The sequence below is a fragment of the Bipolaris sorokiniana genome, assembly GCF_000338995.1.
Source record: "Bipolaris sorokiniana ND90Pr unplaced genomic scaffold COCSAscaffold_2, whole genome shotgun sequence".
Classification (NCBI taxonomy): Eukaryota; Fungi; Ascomycota; class Dothideomycetes; order Pleosporales; family Pleosporaceae; genus Bipolaris; species Bipolaris sorokiniana.
Genome location: NW_006911896.1, coordinates 1,907,378 through 1,921,197, shown reverse-complemented (window position 1 = coordinate 1,921,197; position 13,820 = coordinate 1,907,378). Strand labels below are relative to the sequence as shown.

At 47.4% G+C, this 13,820-nt stretch overlaps 3 protein-coding genes across 3 annotated transcripts; 1 reads left to right on the top strand and 2 right to left on the bottom strand.

Annotated features, from left to right (window-relative positions):
• Positions 1 to 55: 55 nt before the first annotated feature.
• COCSADRAFT_273819 (uncharacterized protein) lies at positions 56 to 1,527 on the bottom strand. The gene has a single exon (XM_007697930.1). It carries the CDS (start codon positions 1,276 to 1,278, stop codon positions 187 to 189), a length of 1,092 nt encoding a protein of 363 aa, XP_007696120.1. The 5' UTR covers positions 1,279 to 1,527; the 3' UTR covers positions 56 to 186.
• A 220-nt stretch (positions 1,528 to 1,747) lies between these two features.
• Positions 1,748 to 3,409, top strand: COCSADRAFT_156966 (uncharacterized protein; the record flags this gene model as incomplete). The annotated part of the gene is made up of 2 exons (XM_007697929.1): positions 1,748 to 2,321; positions 2,373 to 3,409. The coding sequence occupies 2 exons, from the start codon at positions 1,748 to 1,750 to the stop codon at positions 3,407 to 3,409; spliced, it is 1,611 nt and encodes a 536-aa protein (XP_007696119.1).
• A 3,884-nt stretch (positions 3,410 to 7,293) lies between these two features.
• Positions 7,294 to 8,484, bottom strand: COCSADRAFT_273804 (uncharacterized protein). Its single transcript, XM_007697928.1, has one exon. The coding sequence runs from the start codon at positions 8,437 to 8,439 to the stop codon at positions 7,444 to 7,446; it is 996 nt and encodes a 331-aa protein (XP_007696118.1). The 5' UTR covers positions 8,440 to 8,484; the 3' UTR covers positions 7,294 to 7,443.
• Positions 8,485 to 13,820: the final 5,336 nt, after the last annotated feature.

Sequence of the window (13,820 nt, the reverse complement as noted above, 5' to 3'; positions counted from 1 at the left end):
TTCAGCCTGGCGGCCATGTGGCCTGCAGCCTGCAGCGCCTAGTTGTTTATCCATTTGCTCCACCAGCTTCACCACGGCTCTTCCAACATCAGTTGCATCGCAACTCTCACCTAACAGTACATAGAAGTCCCTACAATATTCATCATTTCTATCGCCAAGTCGCTACTAAAATACAACACCTCGACATCACCCAATATGTATACTGCCGTACATGTCTCTACCCTGTACACCACGTTCATTATTGCCAAACGTCATGTTCGTTATGCTTGCTGGCTTCTGAGGTATAGACGACTCTGCAGAAGGCGCACTGCTGGCAGTTTCTACCGCAGGGATCTTAGACAACAGCCTTTTAGCACACGCTGCCGCTGTAGCTGCCGCATAGTTCTGCCAACCCTTATTCTTATGCGAGTCTGCATAGTCGCAAATACCACGAACAACGACACACGGATACTCTTCCATGACTCCAGCTGCTTCCATCTCAAAGCAAATGACATCGTGCTCTCGTTGAACTCTGTTGCGCTCCACAGCCGATATTTGCAGCTGGTTGCTTGACGCGACATTGCCAAAGTGAACCAACGGCCTATCGACTAGTCGAGTAGCTCCATCGCCTCGATCAGATCGCGATTCAATGCAATCCATATCGCAGCACTCTCTACAGTCGTCGAGTCCCGTGCCCTTGTGCTCGTAAGTGTCTTCGAAGAGCCTATCGCGACCGGGACCTGGGTCGTCGTACTGGCGCTTTTGTTCCTCGGGTAGCTTTAGACGCATTTGCTTCAGAACTTCTGCGATGTTTGTTTTAGACGATCCATCTGCGCGGAAGTTATTGACCGCGGCCATCAGATCACCTGGAACGCCGTTTGTGTGCCCTCGAAATTTCAGCTGCCCTTGACCCTCCCACACGCCCTTGTCGTACTGCAATACCCCACCGAGCTTCCCTCGAGGAGAGCTAACCACCACGTCGCCAAGTACAATCTCTGACGCTGCCCCAGGTGGCCCATAGCGGGGCACCCCGCCAGCAATTCCAACAAGTAGAAAGTACTTGATATTGGGGAACCCAGCACGCATCTTCTCAGCAAGAATTGCCGCACCACTGAGCCCTGTTCTTCGCTGCCCCCCAATAACAACCTTATGTTTGCCAATCTGACCGCCTAAGTAGTATGCATTCTGGTACTGAACCTCCTCTTGTGGATACTCTTCGTCCAGCACTAGCCTTGCAGCCTCTTTTTCTAACGGTAGAGGGCAGATCCATCCTATGGTGAACTGGTAATTCTTGGCCATTGCTATGGGCAGGTTTTTATCGACGACCACTTGGGGTGAAAAGCGATGTACAATGGTGAGCAACAGAAGTAGCGCACGAACTAGAGCAGTAGCAGTCGAAAGCAGTCGAACCGGAATCCAGGCAGCACGCTCGGTTAGGCTTCAGCCTTGTCATCACCGCTCACCGGCTTCTGACGTCAAATCAGAACTTGTACAAGCTGACGGATACTTTGAACAAACAAGGTCAGATTGAGACTGATCATTCGAAACCTATTGCCTTTCTAATCAGTAAAAGAGTGAGAATAAATACTTATACTCCTACAAGACTGGCCAAACCTTACTCCGATATCCTAGCCCTCGTGTACCCTAGACCTTGCAATATCCTCAGCGTTCCCGTATTGATTCGATCACACCACTCCGTGATCTCCATTATTCCTTTCTTACACACCATTCTCAAGCCCAGCAGGTTGATGACGTTCCGAACAAAACAATGGCGCTGCATTCACTCCGATGCGTCCAAGCAGCGCTCTTAGCTGACCTTGTAATCTCAATGGTTATTCGTGCGGAGCAAGACTCCAAACATCTCGCTCTCAACTACACACCAAGTGCTTCTTGTGATCTCCCAGCTCCGCCTCCCATGCGCAAAGATTCAACTCTGAAGCAGTACGGCAAAGGCACGTTCACGCAACCTCTACATCACAAAGCACCTGAGCTAGGCACTTTCAAAGTCAACTACTATTGGAATAGTAGCTTCTGGGCTGGTCCGGGCTTGCCCATAGTTGTCTTCTTACCAGGTGAAGTCAAAGCCGACCGACACTTAGTATTTTCAAGACCAAACTTCTCTTTCGTCAGAGTAATCGCCGAAAACCTGGGGGCCGCTGTAATCGTGCCGGAACATCGCTATTACGGCAGCAGCTCACCATTCTCTGAACCCATGACTAGCAACCTAAGCTACCTAACAGTCGAAAATGCACTACTGGAAATTGTCAATCTCGTGAATCATTTTGACCCACCCTGGACTGACACTCTGAGCACTGCACAAGACGTACCTTGGATTCTTACTGGTGGCAGCTATTCTGGTGCACAAACAGCTTGAATCGCTAATGCTTTCAAAGGAGTCTTTTGGGCTTATGTCGCCTGCTCCCTAATATTACAGAGTATTACCTCGTATTGGCAATATTACCTACCGCAAGTAGAACACGGCCGGCCGATCTGTACATCTCTGATAGACAGAATTATAAGTTACATCGACTCGGTCTTTCAAGCCAATGGTACCCAAGTCCAGACAATCAAGAATCTCTTTGGTCTTCCAACTATGGACGATGAGAGCTTCCTGTACGAGATTACTACGCCTGTCACCTTTTGGTCTCAACAGGACGTAGGAGGTCCTGCTACGCAGTACAACTGGCTCTGTGATCTGATAGAAGGCATCGAAAGTGACAATCATCTTCTGCCGCCAGAACTCATGGCACTTCTAACATCGGGAGGTGCAGAGAAGCGCGGCGAATGGGACTCTCCGCATATACAGATGTTGAGGGCTCTTTACAATTATGCTGAGGGGTACCGTCGAGAAATTGCACCTGCCCTCTGTTTCAACGGCGCCTTCTGTTCTAGTGAACTAGACCCCGAGAACTCCGTGCATTCGGACCTTCGCGTCGACAACGGCGGCAACCGACAATACGCCTGGTTACAGTGCAACGACCTAATCAGCGGTTACATTGTTGGCGCACCCCAAAATGAAACCTCTTTAGTAAGTCGTCTTACAACAGCAGAGTTCTTTCTTGAACAGTGTGCTTTGTTCTTCCGTGATGGTCCGAATGGAGAAACTTTTGGTGCGAAGAAATGCCGGACAGCACATACGCTCAATGAGTACACAGGTGGCTGGTGGCCTACAAATGCAACACGCATTATTTATAGCAGCGACGGCCGTGATGTGTGGCGCGAGATGGGTGTTGCAGCTCAGCGGCGACCCGGCGGACCAATGCAAAGTATACCAGAGCAGGATATAGTCGTCTATGTTATTGAGACTGAATTATACAAAAGCGAGCTAATGACGCACACTGCGGAGATGTACCCAGAAGTGCGTAAAGTTCGAGATCTCGAGGGTGAACAGATATGCAGTTGGGTACAACAATGGCCAGGCTACCCTTGAATGCAAAGGGTCCGAGAGTCATGTCGATGGCAGAAGTAGAATATAGATCACGATTAGAAATTCGTTGGGCTTGGCTCTAAGATGGCAGTAATATCCTGTGACCTATGACCTCTGACCTCCTGACTTATACCAGCTATACGGGACTATCGCTTTGTCGTCTATAAATTACAATAATCACTGAAAGGCGCTATATACTATTCTAGCAAAGTCATTGCCCAAAGTAGATGATCATTCCATCTACCCTAAGGTCAATGTTATCTGCATTAGCTATGAACGCCGCAATAAAAGAGTCTTACTAGCTGCAAAATCATACATACTAAGGTAAGCATTTGCTCTGTGACTTAACGTCCGTCACTTTGCTCACCTACTAGTTTCATGTTGTTCAGAATCAACACATAGGATATTCAATAGTTAGTCTTGTTACCCTATACATGGGCATCACCAGCTAGGGTTCGAAGTGTACTTTTGTTGTAGCCATTTCTCGAAAGGGTTCTCATCCTATATTTTGTAGACATGACAATGATTCTAGCTGCAGTAAGTTAAGAGATGTATTGATTAGATCTACTATCTATAGAAGTGGGATAGTTAAATCTACACGTACCTCATTTATTATGGGATGGCGGGTAGCGGGTAAACCTTAGGTGCTTGCGAGCAATATACTCAAGTTACGTCTTTATTTCGAAATAAAAGCTTTGGCCATCCATGCGTCAAGGAGTTGATCCACCACCGCTTCATGTCTATTATGTGCCGCCCACCATAGCGGCGTCAATCCGTCCTTGTCTTTGGCATTAATGTTGACCTTGTCTGTATCTAGTAGCTGCTTGACGACTGCTTTGTTTCCATTGCATGCTGCCCACGTCAGCGGCGTCAATCCGTCCTTGTCTTTAGCACCGGGATCGACCTTGCCTGTATCTAGCAACTGCTTAACCACCGCTTCATGTGCATCACTATATGCCGCCCACCATAGCGGCGTCAATCCGTCCTTGTCTTTAGCATCAGGGTCGACCCTGCCTGTATCTAGCAACTGTTTGACTACCTCTTTATGTCCATTTCGTGCTGCCCAAGACAACGGTGTTCTTCCACTTTCGTCTTGTAAGTCGGGATCTACAAGCTTACGTTGTAGGATAATTCCAATGGCAATACTCGCTCCATTGCGTGCAAAGTCTACGAAGTAGTTTTCTAAGAGCGGTTTGGAAGCTGAAAGTCTTTCTTCTTGGAGCAAAAGCTCTATGATCCCAGGCATGCCATTCTGAGCTGCTATGCTCAAAGCTGTATCACCTTTCATGTTTTTCGTCTCCACTGATGATGGTGCGCTTGAGAGCAAGATTTTGACAACTTCTTCGTGGCCGTTTTCTGTTGCGATCAAAATAGGGCATTGCCCAAGATCATTCTGTAAGGCCGCCGGTGCACCGTGTTGTAAAAGCATCTCGACCATATCAGTAAGACCTCTCCTAGAAGCTAATGCAAGTGCATCAGTATCATAGTTGCCATTGTTCTCAAATTCTAGATCATCATCATCGGGGTATCTCCGTTCGGGAAAATCAGTTAATTCTAACGACCTAGCAGTGTTAGCCCCAGCGCTGAGTAGCTGAAAGATGATGCCTTCCAGAACAGGGTCACGCTGAAGCAGCATATCTTTTAGTGCGAAGAACACGGCACCATCAAGCTTCAATTTCTTTTCAATCAGTGTTGAGAGAAGTTCCGTGTTTCTGCTGCTGATAGCATGAGCCACTAATGCGGCCTCTCGCCCTAAGTAATTGAGATTGGCGCCTACTCCGATGATTTTCTCAATGACTCCACTCATGTTGTACCCCAGAGCAAAATCAAGTGCTGTTTCATCGTCGCTGTTCTGCGCATTGATGACAGTAGCGCATGCCACTGAAAGGGGAGTGACTCCGCACTCTACGTCGGGATCATGCTGTCCATGTTGGCCTTCGCAGTCGACTATTCGATCTAGCAACGCTGAAGCAATATCTTGGTGGCCCTCTCTGGTGGCGAGCATCAGTGGTGTATTTCCGTCAGCGTCCCTGCTTTCGAACTCCTTGAAACCTGACTCTAGCAGTATATTGACCGCACTCATAGATCCAAAGGCCACCGATACATGCAAAGCCGTCGCCCGAACAAACGGCCACCCGAGAGGCATGTGTACGCTATTCGGGTCAAGGGTTCTCCACAGAGTGGCAAGCTTGCGCGTAATCTCTGAGTCTGGCGTCCATTGCATTACAGAAAGCAAGTCGGATTGAGGTATTCCTTCTTGTTCAACTTTCTTGATGTGCATAAACAAGAACCGTACAGCGTATGGTGCTAATGGGTACTTCGATGATATTGCACCTCTTGGAAGAGTAGCGTCCTCTAGTATATCTTCGAAAATCATGTATCGAAGACAAGACCTCGATATCTGTAGTTGACTTGATCCCATCAAAGACTGGTCTGCAGGTAAATGGTTGCCAAAGATACTGGCAAACTCTTCTATCAGGAAATCGGCCACCGATTGGTGGATAAGTTGAGCCTCACGGTCTGAGTCTGGTCCATTGAGTTCATATTGCTCCCATATTTCGCGGCTTTGGAAGCAGATTAGACCTCTGGATATGTGCTTGACGTATCTTTCGAAGTCAGCCAAAGTATCAGACCAACTTTCGTGGGTTCGAAGCTCGCGAGCAGTTCTATAACTCATGTCCTTATCGGCAGCAAGCGCATCCTGGAGCTCTTGGGCAGATAAAGGTCTTTCGGCGAAGAGTACCCACTGGAAAATCTTTGCCATTTGATGCTGATTCGCTGCTGGAACCCCATTGAGAATTGTTTCGTACATTTTGCTCAGTGTTTTCGGGCAGGTGGCAATTTCTTCGAGGAGCTTCTCTGACTTGGTGCCAGTTAAGTTCTTGTCAACTATTCCTCTGGTCACAAGAAACACCCACTGAAATCCACCATTTGATTTGGATAGGATCTCAGCCTGGATCTGCTCACGCTTTGGTTCTGGCGTGATGTCTTTCAATCGCTCCCGGACATACCATCGTATATCCTGACCGTTCATCTTCTCCACTTTTACCGAGGATATGGTATCAAGCGCGAGGATCGGGTAGTGTCTTGAGGACAGACATACTCTGAATCGCGCATGCTTACTTTTTGCCTGGTAAGTAAGGTCTCTGAAATATACTAATAAGCTCTTTGCGGAGTCTTCCCCGCATTCGTCAAGTGCATCGATAAAGATTGCAACACACTGACGGTGAGTAGCCTCTAATAGTATATTGGAGAAGGCTTCCTTAAGTTCGTTCTCGGTCCATTCCCATGCGTCTCTGCCGTAACGTTTCTCTTTCTCTGTACACTTAGCAGCTAGGTGAGCAAGATTCTCTGGAAAGTGTTCGAGCATTGAGCTTAACAGCGCGCGGAATAATCCTGATAATGTCTTCTGCAAGGGCTTCCCTTGGCCATGGAAGAAGAAAGAAACAACAAGGCTGTCCGGACTGCGCTCACGCATTCGCTTAACGCAATGTTTCATAAGCACGGACTTGCCCGCGCCAGGGTCTCCCTTGATCCAAAAGAGTCCCGAATGTCCTTTCATCCAGGCTTGGTACCCTTCATGTTCAAAAAGCCATTCGCAGGTATCCACGGCGGTATGGATGTCGTGGAACCGATGTTCTTGCTCAGGAAAAGAGAGTGATCTAAGGCAATCTGAACCAAGTCAGTAGTCCATTAAATGTCTGATCAAGGTTTGCCTACTCTGTTGCTGAGATGAGAGTTGCTCCGACGCTGTGATATCGTGAGTTTGTTCATGCGTCCCACTCATCATCTGCTTCATTTGTGAAATACTTGCTAGAATGGATTTCTGTCGGCTTTGGTTGTTAGCAGAGTAGTACAATTAGAAGTAAAAAGATAGCAAGGTTTACTCACTCTACGGTGTCAGTCTCCAAGTCTTCTGCCCCCTCGACCTTCCTACCTTTGGCAATAGGACTAGGAGAGCGTTCAGAGTTGTGTTCTTTAAGCGCATAGATATTAGCACTAGTCAGCTACGTATCAAATAGATCAAGAACAAAATGCTACTGACTGTGTATGAATTGTGTAGCCTCTCCCGCTGTGTGTAACTCAGCCACCTCTGCCGGCGGTATTACCAACAGCACTTCCTTAGCGTATGCCGCTGCCGTCGCCGCTGCATACGGCTGCCACCGCTTATTCTTGTGCGAGTCCGCGTAGTCGCAGATACCGCGGACGACTAGACACGGGAAGCTATTCATCAGCCCTGCCGCCTCCATCTCAAAGCATAGCACCCCACCAAGCTCCTTGCTAACCTTGTCTCTCTCTATAGCGCTCCGCATCACCTGGTTGCCAGACGCGATAGTCCCATAGTGTACCACGATTTCGTTCGTACTCTCGCGAGTATGTCGAGTGATTTGTCTACTAAGGTCGCACCCGTCGCACGTCTGCCCTGCTCTATAGTCGTCTGCTTCATGATCGTACGCTGCTTCGAATAGCACGTCGGGCCCGGCCTTGCTGCGCTGAAACCGAGCGATTCTCTCTAGTTTAGCAACATACTCAGACAGCTTACTTTTGCCCCGCAGCTCGTTCGACTGTACTTGCGCAATAGCCGCTAACAGTATCTTTGGCGGCGCGTTTAGCGACCCTGTACGCTCAAAGCCGCTTGGTGTCTTTTTGCCCATGCCGTATTGCACCACTCCAGCAAACGTCCGATGAGGCTGGCTAGCCACTACATCCCCTAGCCGGACATCTTCTGCACTCGGGACGCCGCCGCCAATGCCCACCATCAGCCCAAACCGGATCTTCTTGAACGTCGCTCGCATCTGCATTGCCACCGCAGCCGCTAGGTTAGTGCCAATCTGACCGGCGGGCAGACATGCAATGACAACATTGTGGCCACCAATCGAGCCCAACGCATACAGGTTCTCGTCATTATCAGACACATCAGGCTTAAGGTCGGGGTGCTCTTCGTCGAGCATCTCCTGCGCAGCCGCCAGTTCAATGGGCAGGGCGCACACCCATCCTACTGTATAGTCTTCGCGACACAGCTGGCGCGGCATATGCAGGTATCAGAGGGAAGAAAAAAAAGAGGATTTGTAAACGAGGAATAGGAGAGGAGGTGTCAAGGTGTAACATGGCGTTAGGCAACCTAACAGTCACGCTTGTTGCCGCTCAGCCTAGTTCTACTCAGCCTCGTTGCTTGCCCTATAGCCGCCTGCCTGTTGCCAGCTGCCACGCCATGCACGCCATGCACGCCATGCGAGGGGTTAATTCTCCAGCTCGGCGCACGGTCACAAGCGCCGGTTCAAGGTCCCAGCTGTCAGTCAGATCCCCTGATAGCCTGACTGATACAGCGGGCGCCAGCGGGCACCAGCGGGCCGTCAATTGGTCTCACGCACTACTACTATGCAGGCTAACGGGCTAGGTCAGCACGTCTGGAAAATTAATCAGCACCTGCAAATTGGGAATAAGACATGCTCTAGATAAACAGACACTGCGTTTTTACAGAAAAGATTCTTAGTTTCTAAGCTATCTGAATACAAAGGATTACGGTGTTATAATGGATAAACTACATAATTGAACGTTGTTATAGCATTAATTCTCCATCACGCCCTGAAGATCTGAGCACCTTCCTTCGCGACCAAGCTGTTCTTTATTCAAGAACTTTTAATTTAATAATTCAATATTGCTTGATGAGTAAGCGTTGGTTGATGAAGGTTATACATTTTAAGAAATACATGAACATATTTCTTTGGCCAATGCGACCTCGGAAACAAACGCGAATTTGAATTCTCGTCAGGGTCTCACGGAATTTGGGATGACAGGTAGGGGGTCATCTGCTATCGGCAAAGTGCTATCAGCCAATCACATCTTTTGCGCTAGAGTCAAGGCCGTTATGCACTGCGAACGCGCTTCTATGTTGTCTATTATTATGCACTGAATCGCTTGCTATGCTACAATGCCATGCCATGCCTAGGGACAACTATGCAGTACCTGCCCTTTATCTTCATAATGATCATGAATGAAGCAAGGCAATCACTAGCACCAGGAGTCACTTCTAAGTACCTTCAATGATTGTGCTTACAGCCAACTTTGATACACAAGAGACGGGGTCTAGGCATACGATTAGTTTTCAATATCATTGAGATAAACAATTGACAGGAGAGTAAGAGGGCGCATGCAGTTGCGCGATTAGAATTTCGAACGTCCTTTCTGTTGCTGATCAATTTATCGCATAGAATGGCGGAGTGTGATACATGGTTATATGCAATACCTGCTAAAGCATCTTTCCACAGCGACTTACTCAACCGTGCCAGTTCAGCTCCTTAAACAGTTCGGACAGATTACGGTGTACTCGAAAGTCATTGGTGTGCAACATATGACCTGGAACGTAGACCTTGGCATGAGGTATCGGCAATTTATCTGATATCTTCCAATTGACATCGATACTCAAGCTGATCGAATCGAGGTATACAGGACGAGCGTAGTTAGCGTTATTTTCCAATGCGGGGCCATCGAGAAGAAGGTACCACACCCCCCTGTAAGTGGCGCAGGCCCTCTACCGTCACTTCTTCCATCAGTCGACTACCCAGGGTGACGGCGGCACGAACAGACGCGAAAGAGGTTTTTGTGGTTCGAGGGTAAAACTTCACCCGGTCTAAGCACTAATTGATTGTGGTTGGCAAGATAATTCCAACCGGCTCCATGACTAAAAGCTTGAGGATAGGACAAAGAAAGCATTTCAGCAATCTATCCGATACGATAAAGCTGATGCCTGTAAACATAGTAGGAAGCCAGATTTCCAGACGACTCTGGCTTTTGGCTGTGTTAATCTCATCTTGATCTTTGAGACGAACGACCTAGTTGGGGTACTGATACCAGCATATGTCCGCCGAAGATACTTGAGCGGCCAAACAAGAGAAGCTGCGGGGTTTCCATTACTCAGGAAAGGGATCCTGTTCCGTGTCCGTTCCGGAGTCAAAAAACTCGATGTAGAAGCGAGCTGTTAACGATTCGCTTTCCGAGAGATTGAAGGGGAGTTCAATGTAGTAACCGTTAGGAGCCATCACCGACTTGACGTACGGGTGAAGGTACACAGGACCCAGCGCTGTTATAGTCTCGGAGAGACGCGACACATGATTCCTTCGTTATTCGACCGTGTACGAGCCAGTTCCTACTGTATATCCATCAAATCGCGGCACTAAATCTCTTGCCCAATACTTGACATGTTTAGGGTTAGTGTCTGGGTATGTATTAAAATCGCCATGTGTATTGCTTAAAATCAAAATACAGCTAGCAGTGGCGTCTAGCTCTCTAGAAGTGACAAAGATCCGGTATCCAAATAACACGGGTAGCCTGGCTGCCGATTATAGAGGAGGTATGGGTAGACGAAGTTAGTGTAGGCAAGGCGGAGGCTGGCGGAATAGACAATGTACGGCATGTCGGTGACATAAATCTCCAGTAGTTGCTGCTTTCGTTGTTACCAGCAATAATTATGCAGATCTGCACAGATGGTATTCGTCTCCTCATCAAAAACTTGAACATTTGAAGCCTACCATCGAGGACATAGAAATATTTTTGTACCATCTGCACAAAATGTTTTTACAACACCAAGCTGAGAGCGATTGGGGTCTTTTTTGAACGAAATCTTTTAGCTACTTCGTTACAAACTGCGCCATCAGCATTGTTGTTAACAGCTCTTGAGAATTCTGGTTTAGATTTCTTCCGTTCACCATCAACCACACCAGTACTTGATGAATTGTCTACCGTAAGTACCTACAACAGGATTAGCTGGTTATTGCTTACATATCAATATCAATAGCCCGGGCGTCAACTTGACAATCGCGATGATACTTGGTGCTGGCGATTTAATCAACAGCTACTGATACGCATTGTGATTGTCTGCGGAGAATGACCATGACTATTTCGCTGTTACTGTTCTTTCTGAAATTATCACTGCAGGAGAAGGCACCAATTCCTGTTTATCTCTTCTGGATATCGATACAGGAGAATACTACAAGAGAACTGATTTTACTTTGGGGACACTCTCAAATACGACATATGACATCAGCAACAAGGTCGCGCACCAATGTTCTACTAAACCAGACCTGATTTCTATGCAGCGAGCAGAGACCTTCCATCCCCGTATGACAATGAATCTCACCTTCGAGCCGCGGGGTTCAGGAATTCACTGGTTTGGGGGTGGAATTACCCATCAAATGAGATATCCTCAACCATGGGTTAAAAGCAGCATTAAGGTAAATGGCACTGATGTTACGGTGATTCCTAAGAAATCAGTGGGTTGGTTCGATCGACAATGGGGGCTTGGTGCTCCCATAAAAGGATGGGACTTCTATACCCTCTACTTGTCGAATGGATGGTCGATGAGTGTTTGGCATGCATCCTAAAACAGCCTTCCGTTGAAACTATCACGTTTTGGAACCGTGCTATTCCCTGATAGACGTACCGAGGTTCATACACTAGAGAACGACATTCATCCCACCGGGCCATGAATATTACGGATCACCAATCTCACATACCATTCTGGATGTATCTTGAACTCACCAACTTTGATTCTATGCTTGGAGGTCATAGCCAAATATTCAGGTACAGGGGAACTGACTAATTTGGACACTCCTGGTCTTGGAACAACGATCCTCGAAGCCTACGTTGAAGTTTCAGGAACTCGTAATGGCGAACCAGTTACAGGATTTAAAGTGTCAGAACAATAGAATAGTCTTTAAAGCTATTCTGTAGTGTAGGTTGAGATGTGGGCACAGCTTAACTGGAACCTTTTGGTACAGAGGACAGAAGGGTGTAGAAGAAATGCTACATGATGTAGTAACGTATGGGATTATCGAGACATGGACTTTGCTAATCATCTACCGCTTTTGTTCTTCTATCAATCCATTAGTTGATGTTGAATAGCTGTAATAGCATTGCGAAGTCAAACTTAGAGCGCATAGCACTTAGGAGTGTGTATCTATCTAGCCAGAGGACGAGTCCGGCTGCTCTGCAGTAGAAAGTTGCCACCTAGTAGAACATGTCATATTAATTAGGGGAGCTAGAAGGCCCACATTCTGCCATGTGCTGATGAAAGCAGTTATTGTAATCCTAGATACTCAACCGAGCTTGTGAATAACGAGTTTTTGTTACCTCTATAGTCAACGTTTCTATTGGCATTTTTTATTCTGTTGCACTAGCGTACTACTACACTATTTTTGGCATCTTCTAGTCCGCGTCGGTAGATCCAACGGTCCGTTCCGTAAAACGGATTCTTATCCGATTATCTGGTGAGCGCACTACGCGGCTGATGTCGTATACTTCTTCTTCTTCTTCTTCTTGACAATGTCAAATCGGCGTGTCGTCAGACTAGCATGAGGCGCATCTCCAACATGGCGACGTCTTGCGCGGTGCAATTCCGTGGCCCACTCCCTAAAGAGAGGATAAATTATATTCCGCATCATACGTAAATCTCTTCTGGCAAGATGACCACTAGCTTCGTTCATGACCTCGGTGTCTTCAAGGAACCGGATAAGACGGAAGCTTTCCGCACTGGGATCCCAATGCTACACGCTATGATTGTTAGCTTGGAGCATTAAGAAAGAAAAGAATGGAAAGCCTGATGAAGGAAGTGGTGCCGGATAGGGAAGCGCTGCTTGTCGAGTGCGTTTCGACCGAATTCTTTCGTTCTAGACTAGTCCGGGGTGAGCCTAGCTCCTAGGCTTACCATGTATATCCATACGCGGCTCTGTTCTAGATAGAGCTGTGATCCAATACAAAGATCACCTGACCTGCTATGAATAGAAGCTATTTTCCTCCACAAGTGGCTTCGAAGATAGCACGAGAACCCTACCTATATGGCCAAGAAATCCGACTTGTGTGACTCAATATGTTGTTTCTTGTGCTTTGTAATAGCCTATATCCGCACGCTTGCTAGTGGCGGATAACTAAAAGTAAGTATGTGCGTATAATGGTGACTAGCTGACGAGATGGACAACGTACTACATTCCAGTCGTAGTCACTTTAGTTTCGGGCTCGCGACATTGTAATGCCCGAAGGGCGCTATAGGTCACAGGAGCCAATACCCGTGGAGCGGTGTGCTCACCGACTCGGCCGAGGCATTGTAGTGGTTGCAAGGTTGTGTACTTACTAGGCGATAGTATACGACCACCTTATCTTTGATTTCACACATGATGCGAATAACACGGCTTTCATTCAACAATTACAAATTTACAGAGAGGTGGCGTCCTAGTTATACTGTCACACAGAGGATAGAAATGGAGCTTGGCTTTGAGCCGTGGGAGTAGTTATGCGATCATGGGTGAAAATGCGGCTGAGTTACGTGTGGGGGAAAAGAGGGGTTATTTCGGTTAAACAATACGGGATATGTCATCTTCCACCAAATATCTACGAAATAATACTCTACGGGATTTGCGAG

What these genes read in the sequence shown, in the direction of transcription:
- COCSADRAFT_273819 (XM_007697930.1), bottom strand. Translation starts at nt 1,278, where the DNA reads ATGGCCAAGAATTACCAGTTCACCATAGGATGGATCTGCCCTCTACCG.
- COCSADRAFT_273804 (XM_007697928.1), bottom strand. Translation starts at nt 8,439, where the DNA reads ATGCCGCGCCAGCTGTGTCGCGAAGACTATACAGTAGGATGGGTGTGC.